The sequence below is a fragment of the Xenopus tropicalis genome, chromosome 3 (assembly GCF_000004195.4).
Source record: "Xenopus tropicalis strain Nigerian chromosome 3, UCB_Xtro_10.0, whole genome shotgun sequence".
Lineage (NCBI taxonomy): Eukaryota > Metazoa > Chordata > Amphibia > Anura > Pipidae > Xenopus > Xenopus tropicalis.
Genome location: NC_030679.2, coordinates 102288348 through 102308815, shown reverse-complemented (window position 1 = coordinate 102308815; position 20468 = coordinate 102288348). Strand labels below are relative to the sequence as shown.

At 39.2% G+C, this 20468-nt stretch overlaps 1 protein-coding gene across 1 annotated transcript; it reads left to right on the top strand.

The window, feature by feature from the left end:
- Positions 1-616: 616 nt before the first annotated feature.
- Positions 617-13471, top strand: leo1 (LEO1 homolog, Paf1/RNA polymerase II complex component). Its single transcript, XM_002936345.5, has 12 exons — positions 617-793; positions 2268-3152; positions 4138-4242; positions 4541-4635; positions 6288-6433; positions 6845-6929; positions 8563-8657; positions 8898-9032; positions 9661-9796; positions 10345-10528; positions 11602-11720; positions 13229-13471. Exons 1-12 carry the CDS (start codon positions 736-738, stop codon positions 13340-13342), a joined length of 2157 nt encoding a protein of 718 aa, XP_002936391.3. The 5' UTR covers positions 617-735; the 3' UTR covers positions 13343-13471.
- The last annotated feature ends 6997 nt before the right edge of the window (positions 13472-20468 follow it).

Below are 20468 nucleotides of genomic sequence, written 5' to 3'. Positions count from 1 at the left end.
ATGGGAGACTTTCCTTGGGCCAGGTTGCAGCTCCAACCTGGCCCAAGGAAAGTCACGATACTGAAGCTTGAATGAATCTGAAACTTTCGTACTCAGCGCGAAGGCTACGAAAAAGTCGCGACAATTCGCGCAAATCATAATGGCTACGAAACAGGAAACAGGAAAACCATTTTGTGGCTACTCTACTGCAAGGATTTCAATATTTTTAGATTTCTTATTTTTAATTCATATTTATTCATTTATGTTTCTTCCTATTAATAACATTGGTATCAAATATAATTTTAGGTGCAACGTTAGCCCTACGTTTAGTAACCCAGGGCAACAAAGCAAAGTTGCAGCATAGTAAATGGCAGCTGTTTCTGGAAGCTATGGGTTACAGTCATGTTATTCCTTTATCCCCTGCACTGAAAGGCACCAAGCTAACCCCTATGTCCCCGCCCTCACAGATTTGGCTGTTAATGCGTCAGGTTTTAGTGAGTCTAAACAGTCTGATAGTAGCCATTAATATGAAGTATTTAAATGATTTAAATAGATACTTTGTGCAGAACTGCTATCGATTCCCCAACAGATAAGCCTCACAGCGCCACAAGCCGCTGCCCCCCAGCACTTCCAGCTTCCCAGAAGCCTCCGCGCCGCAGCTCCCAACTCCCCGCCCAGCAGCTTCCACGTCCTTTGCTTTTCATTCATTTCCTGCTTTACGGCAACAGCGTTGCTCTGCGGCAGCGCGACTTGGCCATGGCGGACATGGAGGATCTGTTCGGTAGCGATGCCGAATCTGAGAATGAGCAGAAAGGTAAGGGCGCCTGCCCCGGTGGTGGGTTTGCATATTGTTTTAGGTACCTCTGTTAGGCCTGTAGTTTGCTATTAGGCTAAACGATATCCATCTGCAATCTTCTCTGTGCGGACAGGGCATTCTGGGAGCTGTAGTCCGCATTAGCGTGAGGCGCTCTGTTTCTCAACTTCAGCTCCCAGAATGCCCTGTCAGAGTCAGAGAGATGTGTCTGTACTAACTTGATTAATCGCTAGGAATCCATACATTGCCTTTACTCTTATTTTTATCTAAGGGCAGTGATATAAAGGAGCACCAGATCCTGGAACCATATCTTAGAACACAGAGCCCTATATGGGTTCCCAAACAGTGGCACAAGCAAGAGCTGGATCGCTTCACCTGCCTTTTCCTACATACACCTATACAGTCTTAACTGGCTGAATAGCCAGCCTTTGGGCTAGTGATTGGCAAACAGCGTCTGTCATTAGTGCTCTAATGTGACATTCAGTACATAGCATTTTCCACTTGACATTCTGTTCCTTTGCTACAGCAGGGGAGGATTATGCTCTTTTACCTTGATCAGTGCAGTGGCTGCAAGACTGATGGCATTGTTTATAAGTGACCATTGGTTGCACGAAAGATCGTTCCCACCCTCCGCTGAAGTCAGATATGGAGGTAGAAACAATAGAAATTTTACCTCCTTCTGCTGATTCAGCCCTGAACGTAGATTTTGCTCGGGCATCTGATCAAAACTTTTAACCTGGCGATTGACGAGCCGCCTTGTCGAGCCGTCATACACGCACCGAATATCGTAAGAAACGAGGTTTCGTACAATATCATTGGTGCGTGTGTGACCAGCTTAATGCTAATGATGCATTTTCCTTAGTACAGGTATAGGATCCTTTATCCAAAATGCTTAGGACCAAGGGTATTCCGGATAAGGGTTTTTTTTGATCTCCATAGCTTCCATAGTCCAACAAAAAAATCAATCAGACATTAATTAAACCCAATAGGATTGTTTTGCATCCAGTAAGGATTAACTATATCTTAGTTGGGATCAAATAAAAGCTACTCTATTATTGTTACAGAGAAAAAGCAAATCAGTTACCTGTATAAATACAGTAAAATAGTTTTTGTGTGTATATAAGAAAAGATTGATGTCTCTGTAGCAAGTGAGAAGATAAAAGGCTACCAGTAGTGTTACACCAATTTTGATATAATTGCCATTTAGGGCTTAGGAGTCAGGAAGGGTTTTTTTTCCCTCTGTAAATCAAATTAGAGATAGCATGTTAATATGTTATATATGCGGCCAATTACTGGTACTTATACAAAGAAACTGACAGATGTTGCTGCACTAAGAGGATAAATTTGATAGCTCTGTTTGGATGATCAACTTAGAGCCTTATAAGTGTAACAAAATGTAAGATGATTTAATACTGTACAGTAGTATATATTTTCTATATGATATGTAAACATTATTACATGTTTGTGTTTGCAGAATCAGACTCTGGATCTGGATCAGATTCAGATCAAGGTAATGATGGCTCAGGGAGCAATAGATCTGGAAGTGATAGTGACCGGGATGAGGATGATGATGAGCATGCTGCGGTAAAACCAAGCAACAAAGAGTTGTTTGGGGATGATAGTGAGGATGAGGTTGGGTCTCAACACAGTGGCAGTTATAACCGCTCTGAGAGATCATACAATGCATCTGAGACAGCCCACTCGGATCAAGAAGTCAATGATCAGTCTGATGCTGAACAGCACAGTGGCTCAGAAGCTCTCCATGATGAAGACAACGATGAAGATGTAGGGCGAAGGTCAGATCATAGTAGTCCTCGTTCAGAGGCTGATGGCTCAGATAAAGATGCAAATTCAGACGACGAAAAATGGGGCAGGGAGGATAAAAGTGATCAGTCTGATGAGGATGAGAAGATGCAAAACTCTGATGATGAGCTTCAGCATTCAGACCATGATGAACATAGACAGTCAGATGAGGATGGGCAACGGCCATCTTCAGATGTTGAAGAACAAGAAAATCACCAGTCAGATGATGAGGAGCAGGATAACCATCACTCTGATGATCTTCATAATTCAGATGATGAAGAGAATGATCGGCAGCATTATAATGACCGACAGCATTCAGATGGAGAAGAACAAGACCACAGACAGTCTGAAGATGAAGAAAATGAGCTTCAGCATTCTGATGATGAGCAAGAGCGTCGGCATTCTGAGGATGAACAACAGCATTCTGATGATGAGATAAATGAACGTCGACAATCAGATGATGAAGATAGGCAACATTCAGATGAAGACAATGAAAGGCATCATTCAGATGATGAGCAACAGCAATCAGATGGTGAGGAACAGGAGCGCAAATCAGGTTAGTTTCAAAGATAGGAACATGGCAGCATGTTGTTTTTTTTTTTTTTTTTTTTTATAAACCTTTGTGGCCTCGTCACCAGCATCTTATGAAGTGGGTATGGCAAAAGGACACTCTAGAGGGTTTGTACATTGCAGGTATGAATATTGCTGGGGAATAATGCTTATTTTGGTACTGATTCCTTTCTGCAGCCAGTTGGCAGGCATGAAGGTTACTGCTTCTGGCCAAACTTTTGGGCCTCTTATTAGATAACCTCATAAGACCAACAGCAAATTGTCTTAGAAAAACATCTATATCTGTGTCATATTGAAGGTTAGTTTGGCTTAGGGAGACAACTATGCAGGCTCTTAATGGAATACTTTTGGTGGTGTTCCCTGCTGGCCATACTTTAATTTAATCCGTCCGTGGCCTTTGTCTGTTAGAATGTATTTTGTAGGGGTAGGTTAGAGGCCTAGAGTGCAAATTCCACTGAAGATTTTGTAGGATGGTGTTGGGTTGACAAATGCATCCTTCAAGTCCGATGTAGTTGCATGGGTCAAAATATAATGGGAGTGATACAAAAATCCAACATGACGTGCCTGTCGGAAGGGATCGCTGCATCCACATATTCATTCGATGAAATAAAATCCAACGGTGTCTGACAGATTTTTTTTTTCTCACTGAAATACATTGACTGTTGGATGTAGATGCAGGAACAAAACAACCCATCTGAATTGACGTTACAGTCTATGGAAATCTTGTGCTGTTGCGTGCTGTAGCGTGCTGCTGCATCAGATAAAATCTGACCCATAAAATCTGATCAAAATCTCCTGTGGAGTTAAGCTCTTAAGTCAGCCCAAGTGGTAACAGGTGTTTCTTCTCTGCTTGAAATACACCAACAGAGAGAACCCTGTGTGCCATGGTCCTTAAGGAAGTATAGTAATAATATCATTAGTACTTTATGTCTATCATATGTGATGTCTAATTACTTGCTTTCTCCTTACAGAATCCCAAAAAGGCAGTGACAGTGAAGACGAAATTGGGCGACAGAGACACAAGAAAGCCATAGCATCAGATTCTGATATGGACAGTGACGATGACGAACCCAAAGGTAAAATAAACCATTTTAGTCATTTATGATATGTTTTAGTGCTAAAATATATTTTTATGTAAGTTTCAATTCTGTTTCCCAAAAGCCACAAACCTTTGCTAGTATCCTTCTATCTGTCTGATTGGCCAGAAAGCTGAGGGAATGGATGCCGTGTTAGGGGCTGTGTAACAACACAGTCCCTAACCATATATTTTAACCTATGGTAAAATATACATCTGAAATAGAAAAAGGTGTTTTTAGGAAATAAAGGTATTCTGATGTTTAATATAAAATTGACAGAACATTTTCTGTTTTTCAGGCAAACAAAATGCTTCAGATCTGTTTGGAGATGCAGATGATATTTCTTCAGGCAGTGATGGAGAAGACAAACCACCAACTCCTGGCCAACCTATGGTATTAATACAAGAAACAATATATGGAATCTGAGCCTTGTGCTCTAACTGATTAGAAACTGTACCATATAACTTCCCAAACTGTGGGTGTTCCCCACCCAGGGGCCCACTTTTATGCCAGTGGACAAAGCTATGTTTTGAATGCAGGATGCTTGTTAAGACGATGTCTATCAATATCTAACCTTGTATTTAGCTAGGATGGGCCTTGTCCTAACATTGGACCACAAAGGCTGTAAACTGTAAACTTTCCTGTTACTTAGAAGATCTCCCCAGGGTTGTTAAACATTGATGTACACTAGAAGAGGCTACAAGTATGACCCCTCTGCATAGACCTGGCTATTTGACCTAAATTTGGTGAGCCTTATATCATGTGTGTGTGGTAGCCCACAAAAGATCAGTTTTATCACTGACCCTTGCTTGTGCTTTCATATTTACATCAATAGAGCAGACCTTTGCTATGACATGTATTACGTAACCAGTATTCAGTAAGTAGATATTCTGTGCTCATCAGCAGCAAAGGACTTGTATTTTACTGTTTAAAGAAAAACACCATGGACATTAGGTAAATAGAATAAGCAAATCATTTACGTTTAAACCATCAAAACAAATTATGCTTCTTTTTTTTTTTTTTAATAAAAAGTAGAACTTAATACAATAAAACAACTTATTAATACAATAAAACAGCTTGTTTTTATCTGTTTAAAAGGATAAGTAAACCTTGCTCAGGGTGCTTTTTTAAGCATTTTTGCAGTTTGAATTATTTAAGTTTTGGGCGTATTTAAGATTTTAATAAAGGGATACTGTCATGATTTTTATGGTATACTTTTTATTTCTAAATTACACTGTTTACATAGCAAATAATTCATTCTACCATTTATGTTAGTCTTGAGCCAAAAAATGTATATTTTTAGCTGTAATATAGGTGTGTAGGCGCCATCTCAGTGCATTGTGCCTGAGTCTGAGCTTTCAGAAGGAGCCAGTGCTACACATTAGAACTGCTTTCAGGTAACCTATTGTTTTTCCTTCTCCCATGTAACTGGAGGAGTCCCAAGCTGGACCTGGATTCCTTACTATTGAGTGCTATTCTGATATCTACTGGGAGCTGCTATCTTGCTACTTTCCCATTGTTCTGCTGATCAGCTGCTGGGGGGAAAGGGAGGGGGATTCCAAGTTGCAACTTCAGTGTGACTGAAGTTTATCAGAGCACAGGTCACATGCCTGTGGCACCCTGGAAAGTGAAGAATATGGTTAGCCCCGCATGAAATTTGAAAATTAAATATAACAAAACTTTTTGCTCTTTTGAAAACAGATTTCAATGCAGGATTCTGCTGGAGAAAAAAAGTATGTCTGTCAATATAAGGAATTTTGTAACAACAGATCCACCTAGTGGTCAGTTCCTGTAACTGTACGATCAAAGGGATATACGTTCAGAAGGAAAGTGGAGAACTGTTTTGATGTTGCTCCATTACAAAATTCATTATATTTGCAGTTAATAAAAACTTAAATAGCTCTGAAACTAAAAAAAAATGTAGAAAATTACAGAACAGCACCCTGAGCAGTTTTAAATTTTTAAGGTTTTCTTATCCTTATGTCTGATGGTTCGCCAGTTTTGCTAGTGGTTTTTTTATTAGAATTCCATGTATGCATTCCTAGGATGAAGATGGAATGGATCAGGATCATCCAGAGGAAGAAGCGGTTCCAGAAACAAGGATAGAAGTTGAGATTCCCAAAGTGAACACAGACCTAGGAAATGACTTGTATTTTGTGAAACTTCCCAACTTTCTCAGTGTTGAACCCAGGTGATTAATACATTACTGCTATAATAATATTTATATTATGTTATGTGGAAAATATGGTTAAGATACTTTTTATGGCCCCTAAAACTGTTTCTCTACCAACCAATTGGTCTCACAGGCTGATTCTTCCCCATCTTTTTTTTCTGTGCTTCTACAACCCCCTTTGTAATTTTTACTTTAATATAATGTATGTTAGTGTATCTAGTGAATGTAAGTAGCAACTAGAAGTTAGACCAGAATAGCAGATTTTTGTCTTTCTGATTGCTGTTTGCTAAAGCTATCTGCCCAGTATTAGTTACTAACAGTATTGTCAACATCAAAGATTTTGGTCACAACATATGAATATATTTTTTTCACTGTAAACATTACTGTGCCTAACTGTTTTCTCCTTGACTTTTATCTGCCAATATGTAGACCTTTTGATCCTCAGTATTATGAAGATGAATTTGAAGATGAGGAAATGTTGGATGAAGAGGGTAGAACAAGGCTGAAACTAAAGGTATATTTCTCTATTTTGTCGCAAAACAAAATCATTTAATTTGTCTTGTCTGTCCCAAAGATGGTATTTAAACTACCATCGAGCTGGACACAGTTAACTTCACCTAAAGGGAGACTGTCTCTTAACCAAGAGGCGGCCTTTTATGACTTAACAAATCAAGAGATACAGGTTACTTCAGAAATGAAAAGCCTCTCTTCCTCTAGGTTGAGTGAGTGTTGGTGGGAGGGGACTACTGCTTCCATTGTAAGAGCAGGCTCTGGAGAGTACAAGAACATAGTTCCTTGGAGTATATTCTGTTATCTGGAGAAAAGGGCATGGTCACCATTGTGGGGAGCAAGATACTGGTCCAGTACAACACTGGTCAATTTTGTCATTGACCAATATCCAGTTAAGTTTGTTATGTGGAATAGGAGGTAAAGAAGACCTGATTTTGATTATTTTAGCTGCAGTGAATATTTGGGTAATGAGGACTCTATAAAGGTCTATCAACCATATGTAATAAAATGCACTAAGTTTGCACAGGAGCAGTAACCCATTGCAACTTATAAGATGTTTGCTTTTAAACAGGTGACCATTAAATTCTACCTGCTGATTCGTTGCTATGGGTTACTGCTCCTGGGCAGTGCTAGACAGGCCACTTTTCATGCTTACCAGGGATAAGGCTTCTGTTGACCAGTGTTTTTAACCAGTGGGATTAGCCATACTTAGGTGGCTCACATTTAAATCTGGTTAGGCCCATGGCAAATTGGTTTTTGTTTACCTTTTCAACATCTTCAGCAGGTGGTTATGTAGGCAGCAGCTGCTGGCACTTTGGTTTCAGCATCACATACTCCACACTTGTAACTTAGATCTCTATTCATGCATTAACAGTCATGTTAAAATTCTAGAACTAACTGAATAATTCTAGATCTGTTAACACAGTAGTCGAGAGTTGCATCTAACCGCATTTCAGTATAACATGACCAAACAATCACATCCACTTTATGAATTCACAGAAATGTATTTTTATGCTTTCTTTTTTGCAGAGTATGTCTTTCAAAACTGCTAGTAAAATCCAGGTTTTTTTTCACACTAGCTTAGATAAAATGTGTTTTACCTTGTGACATTAATTGAAGCCTACAAACTCTATGGAGGTTTTTGTTTGAATGTTTTTATCTATGTTCCCTTAAGTATCTATCCTGTAAGTCTTTAAGCCTGTTTCCTTTTGCTGTTTTCCATCTGCAATATGTTGATCCAGAGTTACGTTAACCCTGGTGTTGTATGTTTTATACACAGTGAGGGTTCTCATAGAAGAGATTCTATTTTTAAGTTAGCTTTTCCACCCATTTTATATCTGCATCTCTGATGCAGATATAAAACAGAGAGAGCTTTCTTTCTTCCTAACAGTATATTACATATTAATGAAGATCAAATTTTCCTTTTGTAAGCAAGGTCAGCATGTTCTAAGGCGAACATAGCTGTGTAGATTACAGATAAGGTGGCCCACAACAGATCATGGTCTAGTATTTGACCTAGGAAGTGTTTTTTTACAGGGTGACTGCCTTCCCGTTTCACATCATCTATCAATGTTGATGGTAACAATTGTTTTTTAAGGTTCCCTTTTTTTTTTTTGTTTTTGTTGTTTTTAATATAGGTTGAAAACACAATCCGGTGGAGAACAAGAAAGGATGAAGAAGGAAGTGATGTCCGTGAAAGTAATGCACGCATTGTCAAATGGTCTGATGGCAGGTCAGTAATGCAGCTTTGTCTCCGGCTTTTTCTATTTACTTTGAAACTGTACTTGAAACATTGTTGGTCGAAAGTCCCATCCGTGGCACAGTGCTACATGTTAAGGTTACTTTTCATTCCCTTTCCATGGGTGTACAGAGGCAAAAAAATTGGGTCGGGGGTCAGAATGTAGCAAGAACTATGGCTGACATAGTACAACTCTGCTCATGTAGCAGTTAACAATGCCTTTCTTTTCCCCAGTATGTCCTTACATTTGGGTAATGAAGTCTTTGATGTATACAAGGCACCACTGCAAGGGGACCACAACCATCTTTTCATCAGACAAGGAACAGGTTTACAAGGCCAGGCTGTGTTTAAAACCAAGCTGACATTTAGGTAAGTGTAAGCTTTGCATTCAAATCATATATGTTTGTCTGCAGCCAGAGTTTGCCTGAGTATATATCAAAGTTTAACCATCAAGTGACTGGCCAGCTTTCTAAAAATCTAATACTTGGCTAGCAATGTATATCTATATTTGACAGTACTCCCCCTAACATCCAGAAAGTCCTTACCCCACCATAGACCCCTCAATCTCCATCATTCTTCTTTATCAGATCTTTTCTTGTTATTTCCACCTAGTTCCATACACTCTGTCAGCTCCAGCTGCTCTTTTGCTTGCTCATGCCTTAGCTCCTGTGCTGTAATGGGGCTGTGTGTTCTACAACAGCATGCTTTCTACTTCAATCTCTCAGTGTAATGCAATCTCAAGCAGCAAACTGTTATTAACAGATCTTGTTGATGATGTAGGTGGATTAATAAAATCCTTTGCATCACTTCCCAGTGAATAATTTCCAGGGTGTAAGAAGACTGCTAACCACTCCCCTTTTTCCTTAAAGGCAAAACTCTTACTATCCAATGAGGAGTTATGGGTTACTGGACAAGGGAAAATATATTTACTATATAAACTTGTCAATTTTTTTTTATTTGAAAACCTTATATTAACCTATATGTTTGCATCTGCCAGACCTCATTCTACAGACAGTGCCACTCACAGGAAGATGACACTGTCACTTGCTGATAGATGTTCTAAGACTCAGAAGATAAGGATTCTGCCAATGGCAGGACGGGATCCAGAATCACAACGTTCAGAGATGATCAAGGTAACGAGAGAAAGTTGTTAATGGCTGGAATATAGATGCTTCTTTGTGTATTAGAACTTTAATATTAATGTATCACAGAAGTATATTGCAAGTCAGCTACCTAAACCACAAATCAGCAAGCTTTTTTTTTTTTTTTTATGCGGATCCTTCATCTTTGCTATTACCCAGGATTTCAGAGTTCAAAATTTCACACAGTAAAAACCTATATCGCAGAACTGTCGGTTCCATAAAGCACAAAACTATTCACACACTCATGCATGCACAATCAGTCACAATTCATAAAAAGTTGGGGGATATTTAGAGTTGTACAACTAATTGCCACATAATCGAGAATTACTTTATAAAGATTACAGTTGGTGAAATGCAGGTGGTCCAGAAATTAGTCTGTAATGTTTATTACTCTGATGTAATACATGTATGTATTTTTGATCATTGAGAGATTTCCAAGAGAAAATACAGCAGGAAGTTTGTTGGGTACTGCTAATGATGGCTCTAGGTAATAAATAAGGAGGCTGTTTCTTAATAGAAATTACTTTTATTGCACAAAGAAAGAAGAGGAGAGACTCAGAGCATCAATTCGCAGAGAGTCACAGCAACGCCGAATGAGGGAGAAGCAGCACCAGCGAGGCCTCAGTGCCAACTACCTGGAACCTGATCGGTATGATGACGAAGAAGAAGGGGAAGAATCAATAAGTTTGGCAGCCATCAAAAATCGGTACAAAGGAGGCAGAGGTGAAAGATTCAGTTTTTCAAATTTATGTCTGTCTTTTCACCTATTTGTCATTACCAGTTTACACAGTACACATTTAGGTAGAGCATATACTTCATCCCCTATTTTGTTAGAAAAGGTCTATAATATTATTTATTCTTAAAGGCAATTATCTGGCATGTCCACTACATATTTCAGAGTATATTAAAATGCTTGTCATAATACAGAAGAAGTTCATGGATAGTCTGAGGACCAAAGTTAGTTAGTCTTTTAGAAGCCCAACTCTCCCTCACCATGAAAAATGTTACTATACTTTGCATGCTCACGACTTGAACCACTGCAAGGAGATGATGGTGCTTGCAGGACTGAATCCCAAGTGGTGCAGTTTTCAGCAAAGAGGAGCACTGGCCTGGGGGTTCAAGTTTATTAATCATTTGTGAGGGTGCTCAACAAATTGCCACACCATTGATTTACACTTTCCTTGTCCTTTTAACTTCAGTGCATCTGTATATATCTGTCTATATCACTGGATTTATCCAGCCTGTCACACAGGGCCATGTCACACTTCGGGGCAGATTTATCAAAGTGTGTGAGATTAGAGCTCCCTCTTTTTATTCATTCCTGTGGGATTTTTAAAAGTGCATTTATCAGTGGGTGACAATTTAAGTTCATCATATGATAAATACACTTCTAAGAATCCCATAGGAATTTATAGAAAGTGGGTGAATTTGTCTGTGGTGAGCTTAAATCTCACATTTTAATAAATCTGCCCCTAGGCATTTTCTAATAAACCAATGTCAGGATAGAGGGAGATATCACTATAACTGTCTAGATACACTGGACGAGAACATTTCTATTGTGACACAACCTTTAATGTTAAATCCAGTAAAAATTATTTGACCATGCTTTGTACTGCGAGTATGCCTGAAATCCCTGAGAAAAAGAAAGATCTGGCTTCTGTTATTTGCCAAAGAGAAAAGAGCAGTAGTTACATGAATACCTGAAAATTGATTCCACAATGAAGCATGAATATTGACTTGTAACCATTTGCAAAGTAAAACATTTCCCCTAAAACTATATTATGGTTTCATTGCAGAGGAACGAGCTCGCATCTATTCATCTGATAGTGATGAAGGCTCTGATGAAGACAAAGCTCAGAGACTGCTGAAAGCAAAGAAGCTCAACAGTGATGAAGAGGATCAGGATCAGGATGAGGTGAGTGAGATTCCAGGGTGTCACTGCTGAATCGCCATCAATTGGGCAAGCAAACTGCAGAAGATATTTTAACAGGAAATTCACAGAAAAATAGACTGCAGGAAGTTACTTTATTTACCCTTTTTTTGTGTAATTTTTTTTATTTCCCTATGTTTTCTGCCCTTCTCTAACCTGGAAATCCTGGTGCAAGGGTTTTAATATATTTTCGTATCTTGCTGTCTCTTCAGACAGCTGTTTTTTAAAACATTGCTTCTGAGTAAATGTTCAGTACACAATGATCCCTGGGATTTCTTTTCCTTACTGTTTTGAGTGTGTATTTTCTTGAATATTTTTAGCTAGTTGCACCTTGATTAAAATGGTTTGCTGAACACTAAAAAGGATCAAGATGATCTTGCCCTTGGGGGCCTGCATGTGACTCCAGTGAATGCAAGTGTCTCTATAGCAGTCAGCGCTGGTGGGTTTGAGTGACATAATGACAGTCATTCAGACTGCAGTTAGTAGGGAGTGCTGGTGCAAAGGGGCCCTAACCCTCTTATGTAATAAAAGGCATCAAATGAACTATGTCCCTGACCAGGTAATGTTACCTGTAGATACGTGACTAGACTTACAGTATATGTTTGTATGTCTTTTACATACAAGCCTTGAGAGTTCAGTGAAGAGGCTACTGCTTGATACAGGTATATGATATGTTATCTGCTTGGGGCCTGGGCTTTTCTGGATATTGAAATTTGGATCACCATATTTTAAGGCTAAATCATTTTAAAAATTAAAATAAAGCCACTAATATAGGTTCTTACAGTTAGTAAACTGTAATGTTTTCTAATTATAGTGAAAAGGGAATTCATTATATAAATAATTATTTGCTTAAAAACGGTCTTTATGAGAGAGATCTTCTAGATCAGCGTTTTTCAACCACTGTTCCGCGGCACACTAGTGTGCCGCGAGATGTTGCCTGGTGTGCCGTAGGCAGGGCACCAATGTACTAGGGGGGCACTGCTCTTGGCACCAATGTACTAGGGGGGCACTGCTCTTGGCACCAATTTACTAGGGGGGCACTGCTGCTGGGCACCAATGTACTAGGGGGGCACTGCTCTTGGCACCAATGTACTAGGGGGGCACTGCTGCTGGGCACCAATGTACTAGGGGGGCACTGCTGCTGGGCACAGAGTTAAATTTTTTAACATTTTCTAAAGGTGGTGTGCCTCGTGATTTTTTTCATGAAACAGGTGTGCCTTTGCCCAAAAAAGGTTGAAAAACACTGTTCTAGATCAGGTTTCCAGATAAGAGATTTCAAACTTGTCACTAGTCAATTCTACCATATTTCAGGTAGTTTGGCCACTGGAGGGCATTGTTGTACCTGTTTTTACTATGCATTTAAATATGAATTGAATGTAAATATGTTTTATGCATTTTATATGAATAACCATTAATTCTTAATGTTTTATTGCTCATTGTGACTTATGTATATGGTGTACTTGTATATAATGGTGCATGTTCATGTTTTATAGGAAGGTGAGATTTCAGGAAAGAGAAAGGCAGCAGAGGATGAGGACAAAGCAAGCAAGAAGCACAAAAAATATGTAATTAGTGATGAAGAGGATGAAGAGGAAGAAGAATTATGAAAGGATGTATTTTTTTTATGCTGTACAGTTATTTACCATAATGTAGGGCCAGTGATATTTTGTTACAGGCCTATGGCGAATTCATGTGTATAAATAAATCTAAACCGGAGACTTTACGTTTCCAAAGAACTTGCTGTGTTCACGCTTTGTGTGCTTGTCCCTGGTGAGTGATACTGTCAATTTAAGCACTTTCCTAGTGAGTCAATACAATGAAATGTTTTTCCAAGGAGTAAGGGCCTATGTTCCACAAAAGTCAGGAATTTTCTCTAGCTTTATACAGCAATATTGGCAATACCCATGCATTAATCACTGCCATAATAAAGTGAGGAATGAAAAAAGGGATCTGTGCAGCTAATGAGTGCAGAGCCTTCCACCCAGATACAAATCGGCCTGAGGGTCTCTAGTGAGGATATATTCTAATCATACATAGAAAAGCAATTGTTTACAAAGAGACATTCACTACCAGTTCAAAAACAATATTTCATTTAAATCATGACATTTCCACAAAAACAGGTAAAAACAATTATTCTTTATTTAAATAACAACAGTAGTATTTATAGCTTTACAGTGAAGTGAATTGTTTGTCTGTGGCTCAGTGAGGCTTAAAAGCTGATTCTGCGTGTAGATTATCACACATGCAAGGTCTAGCTGGATCCTTGATAAAGGTCCCAAGAGGGTCGGAAAGTCAGAAAGCACGGTGAATGTAAAGAAGATTTGATGTGAAGTGGTGTGCTGGTCCTCCTAATAGGTATTTACATGTTTTGACTTCAACACCCACTTATTGCATTGGTTTAGAGTGTGGTTTTGGTTCCCCAATATAGCAAGACCCCGTACAATTTCCAACTGAGTGACCTGCAAGATAAACAAATGAATGGATGCGGTACAAGGGGGCCATAGATGGTATGGTAACTTCTTCAATTTTCCTTTAGTTCTGCCCCACACCTTAAATCAGTGCTGTCCAACTGGCGGCCCGCAACCCCCCTCTGTGTGGCCCCCCACCTGTCTGGCTGCTTTGATGGCTTACTCTTGTGTAAGCTTTAAATGGTATCAGTACTGAGATTAACTGGCCCCCTGCATGGTTCACACCTCAGATTCAGGCTGTAAACCCTCTGTTGTTCACACCTTTTAATCTCTGCATTGTTCAACCCCTGCAGTGTTCACACCTCAGACTCAGGCTGTAATCACCCACATTGTTCCCCTGTACACACCTCAGGAGCAGTAGAAACCCACAAATTATCCCTTCACCCTACGAAAAGAACATATACTGAGGTATATATGCAATTAAAAAGTTTTTTAATATATAGTTATTGTGTAGACTGTAGGAGCAGTGCCAGTGCCATACAGCATAGGGCAAGCAGAGTATGGCACACACAGGCAGCATAGGGCAAGCAGAGTATGGCACACACAGGCAGGATAGGGTAGGCAGAGTATGGCACACACAGGCAGCATAGGGCAGGCAGAGTATGGCACACAGGCAGGGTAGGGCAGGCAGAGTATGGCACACACAGGAAGGGCAGGGTAGGGTAGGGCAGGCAGAGTATGGCACACACAGGCCAAGTATGGCACAAACCAGCCAAGAATTGCACACACAGGCAGGGTAGGGCAGGCAGAGTATGGCACACACAGGCAAGGTAGGGAAGGCAGAGTATGGCACACACAGGCAGGGTAGGGAAGGCAGAGTATGACAGGTTTTTGCTGTACTTCAACCATTAATATGGGTATGGTCATGTGATAACACGGGTGCGGTTTCAAAAAGGGGAGTGGTCAAAACTGGCTTCCATTATCGGCCCTCCACCACGTAGGTCGGAAAAATTCCGTCCCTCGGTACCACAGAAGTTGGACAGCACTGCCTTAAATAATTGTAAGAGCGGGGGGTAAAGAGGAGGAGGAGGAGGAACTGCAGTTTTATTATACCTATTCATCTGCTGATGGACCATACTCTGGAAGGTATAGGGCAATAGCAGACTACATTTTTAGACCTAATTGAAGATGCAACCGATATCCATAGTACATTGCACCTAAACATAAGTATTAGAAAAAAAATGCTAATACATAAAACATGGTTCTATAAGAATTCTTGATGATCTCATTTATTGTAGTTATTAATGTTCTCAAGGAGGCAGAAGCAAACATCAAAACAGTTCTTTATTGTATAAATTCAGTTCATATATTTCTCTTTATCACAAACTTACATTCCTGCTGTGCACATTCACGGTGCCCCTAAGTATTATTAAGTATTATTTTGACCTATGCATGGCCTGTTATCATGGCCCCATAAAACTCTAATGACTTTCTCTTTCTAAACCTAGATTTGGTCAGAATATGAGATTATGCAGTAATGCTTCTCAGCCAAATGTAGTACACAATGAATGGCCCTCAACCGTTATTGGAGCACAATTTGAAAATCTGCAGTCTTGCACCAGCTTTATTATGTTTGTCTCTTTAAATAAGAATGCTGGAAGGAATTTGCCAAATAAGAGGCTCTATAATTTCAGTGCAGTTTATTGGTTTGAACACTAAAATGTTGCCACCTTCCCTATACCAGAAGGAATCTTTAAGGGCACTCAACAGTATGTGCAGGGCTGCTGGGCCAAGAAAGAGCCCCTGTAGAAATAAGTGATATCTGTAGCTCTGCAGGGAATGAATAGTAATGCTGGAGCTCTATGGATACAGGGGCCCAACATGCTCCTTGGGCTCTGTGGAGAATCCATATATAGCAAAGTGTCACCTGATCCTTGCTCACTGCAAACTTCCATAAGCAGATCTGCAGCACCAGTGGTGCTACCCGAAGCTCTCTAACTATGCTACTACCTCGGGAAAGTATACCCTGTTATAATGAAAAAGAAAATATCCTTTCTTGACCACAAAGAAAAAATGGCCCTGCCGCGTAAGATGATAGTACAGCATAGTATAATGTTTGACTGGTTCTACCTAGAAACAATGGTCCATGTTCAAGCAGCGCTTTTCCTAATAAATTGTATTTTCATATGCTATATAGGAACCCCAAATGATCCAGTTTGGCAAGCAGAAAAATCCTTAGGGTACAAACTGTGCAAACAGCACCTGACTTAACTGATTAACATCATTACACACAACTTGCTTCTTGTTTTTGAAACTGCTAATAAATGTAAGTTAACCAATCTCATCTGTGAAATAGTATGCACTAGTCTCATGTAACGGGTATTGCACACATGGCAAAGTGTCCAGGTTGTACCACTCAGTAGCCTTTGGGCACACCCAACACACATAAGCAGGTTTGTGTTTGTATAGGTATGCGTTTAACCCATTTACTGCTAGTGATGAATGACTGTAACTGCTGTCACAACCCATTGCAGAACAGTGCCAAAGTTATAAACTTCAATGTTTTAATTTGTGAAAGAATCAATGTATCTGGGTGGAAATATCCTTTTCTGTGACAGTGACAGAATTTGGCATCACTTGGATTCCTTTTCCCAACAGTAACAGCTGGATGTTACCTTATACCCTGAAGGTTTTAGTGAATGCTACTTGTCTTCATGTGCTTGAGTTATAGCTTGGTTATCCTCTTAACCGCGTGACCCCGAGAGCTGATACTTTCATGCTCCTTAGCGCAGGAGGTTGCCCCACGTGCAGTTTTTAATACCTGCAATAGAGGAAATCTACTAAGAGGAAATAGAGTTATTGGCTACATTCTTTCCAATGTAACGATAATAATGATGGGTTTGCAAGGAATACAGAGGTTATACAGCTTGTATCTGAAGGTATCTATAATGCTTTGCAATTCATTTTGAAATTGTTATTAAAGGGTTAATCGAATCCCATCATTTTAAAATATCAATTGATTTTTATGTACATCAAATGAGTCCAAAGGAGTTCTCTTTCTACTAAATTGTCATGAAATGATTTTAAATTGTAGCAAAGTACACATCTAGCACAAACTCAAAGGAGTCCTGGAATCTACTCCTATAATAAGGCATTGGTGCCCTGGAAGTAAAGCCATTCGAGCACACATCGACTAACAAAAAAAGGGCATAATCTTTGTGCTCTTTACCTACAAGGATTCTAATTTGCTCCTGCAATATTGTTGTGAATGCTATTGTGAAGGTTCATGTCATCTCTGGAATTCTGGGTAAACATTGCATTGTGGGTAAAAACATGGTTATTTGCATGCATTATTAAATGATCTTTTATATATTTTCTGATACCACTGTACAATCCTTAGCAATATACAATGCTTTCAGCCAAAGGCTTTTTTGGGGGGGAAATAAAAAAAAGTCTCAAAACTTGTCACATTTTTGTTTTAGTAAATTGCAAATGCAGTGGCCAGTTTTCATATTAAAAATACACACAGTTTCACATTTCACACTATATATGCCCCTGAGTATCAAAGGTCGATTTTTCCAACATTATATGTCTAAAATATGTTTGAGAGGGAAAATAAGAGCTGCTGCAATGATGCTGTTACTAGATTGGGTAAAACGAATCTAACAGGACCTCCGAAATGCAGATTTTCCAGTAAAAAAAGGAACTAGGCAAGAGGCAAACTAATGATTCTGCTATGAGGCCTAGAAGGTTCTTGGCTCAGTGTTTGTTGAGAGAATCTGTCAATATTTTTCAAGTGGAAATTTGCCTTTATTGTGTTTGTCTTCTCATGCATTCCCGGCCCCTCTTGCGAATGTGAAGCTCTGCTATGGGACTGACGTCAATGCTACCATTAAGTGGCCTTTCGGAGATCACTGAGGACAAGGTACATACAGTATGTTCCCAGGGGCACTAGTGTATTAAGAGAAGAATACTAGAATAAAACTGACAGTGGGTTCAGTGGGGCTAATGATGTACAGAAAACAGAGAGAAAGAGCAGAAAAAAAAGTTAAAAAAAAGAAAAGAAGGGTTTTATGCAACAGAGAAGCCCTGTTTGCCTGGTTTGGGGCACAGAACTCTAATGCTGAATTTGCTGAAAATAACCATAGCCTACAATAAGGGGCACCTCTGCAAACTGGTAAGGGATTAGTATTCGCTGCTTATTACTCAGCCATTTGCACCATAAAACTTCATTATTCATAAAACAGTGTAGCAACAGTTAAGCCATTAGTAAAACTGCCATAGAATATGAAAGAAATGTAGCAAACCTGTGTAGAAATATCTTGTGTAGCTTGTACATGTGAATGTGCCAGTCTCTGCAAAATTTACTACACTTTAGGGCAGGTTTATCAAAGTATGAGATTAGAGCTCACCACAGAAAAATTCACTGTTCTATTCATTATTATGGGATTTTTAGAAGTGAATTAATCAATGGGTGAAAGTAACGCGTTACACATAAGGCATACAAACCAAAACATTACACGGTGCAAGTGTCCATACTCTAGGCCAATGAAGATTTTTAAATGCATTAAAGAGAAGCAGAACTCCAGTTTCTTCAATGTAATTTATTGCATACCATGCTGTATCCTACATTTTGGTCCTTTTTAGGTCCCTTTTCAAGAATAAAGATCCAAAGAGGGACTGAAACTTTGCATACAGCAAATCACACTGAATGAAAAAAACCAAAGTGAGTGCAATAAATGTCAGTATTAATGCAAGGCTTGAGTATTGTGATCTGCTTGTACAGCTGCAGACTGACAACTAAATCTTGTAGATCAGGGCAGTCCTACTGGAGACCTGAAATCGCAATGCAAGAAAAAGTTTCTGTGTTTGTGCCATTAAAAATTACCTTTTATTTCATACCATTAAAAATATAATTCATAAATCACTCGAAATTATCGATTAATTAAATGGATGATTAAAAAACCACTTGGCCTGCAAGGGTCATAGTGGTAATGAATACATAGTATATAAGTAGTAAAAACAGGATAATCAGCCCACATATAGTAATTAATATAAATGTTTATACCAGTAAGTTCATTAATCAATGCTTCAGTGGATACTGATTAATCCTAAGAGAAGGTGCATATATGGGGAGAGTGGGGGAAGGTGAGAGAATCAGCTAGGGGGAGACAATCCGAAAAAAACACTCATCAGCATAACGTATCCCAACTATTAATTCATAGTGAGAGTAAATCGGATTAAATTGTTGTTCTGTGCATTGTTAGCAGCATTCAATCATCAATATTGGGTAGGGTACTATTCCCACACATGCGACATAAGTGTACAGACTTTTAATTTTATATATTCAGAGCGCCCTCAGTGCCTGCACTTCCACAACCGGAACTCTCAGCGGTAACTAATAACAAAGCCCGCCGCTACCGATTACTCATATAATAATAATAAAAAAACTCCATACTACTGCAGTCGCCTTTTTCATAGCAGGTGCGCCCACATACACAGGCTGAAATGAGGCTGAAAATATCACATGCTTTGTCACTTGTCAATTGGCAACGTCTGTAAGAAGTAACTTGATTACTGTTTGAGTTGTTTTTTCTTTAATTTTTCTAATTTTCTCTAATCAAGAAAAAATGTGACCCAATTGAGTAGTAAATCTTCCAGCTTAGAGGACACAAGATCTAGTTTTTAGATTGGAAAGAGTAGGTTTCATCTCCAAGTGGGTAACTTATTATACAGCTAGAGAAGTGAGTCTATGGAGTGTCTCACCATAGAGTTCATACTGTCACATACAGCACAGTCAGTAATTAGTTTGGTGACAATTTTAGATTATGATCATAAAATTGTTCAGCCACCATACCATGTCAAGTTAAAACTTATATGGTGGGCCTTACTATTTACCTCTGGTCATATTTATTATAGACTGGCACCTTCCTGCAAAGTTGCATTTCTTGGGAAAATGTGTCTGCTGGCCAAAGGATTTGTCTTAGAGGCTGACCCTCCTCATCTGTAGCATTTATAATATCAGGCATAGACTGGGATTCAAAATAGGCCCTGGCACTTCAAGTACACAGAGGCCCAAACAGCCCCCACAGGCATTTGCCAGAATCCACTGGTTGCCAGTTCAGACCTGTCCAAGATCAACAACCATTTTCAAAGGCATAAGACCACCATTAAAATGATGGGTGTGTGGGTGCTACAACCATATGGAAGTTTGGTCTTCCTTGCTATAAAGTGATGAAAAGACAAAAGAAATTCTAGAAGCACTCCAATGATTATTATAGTAAAAATAAAATGATCAAATAAAGAGGAGACTGATCAAACAGCC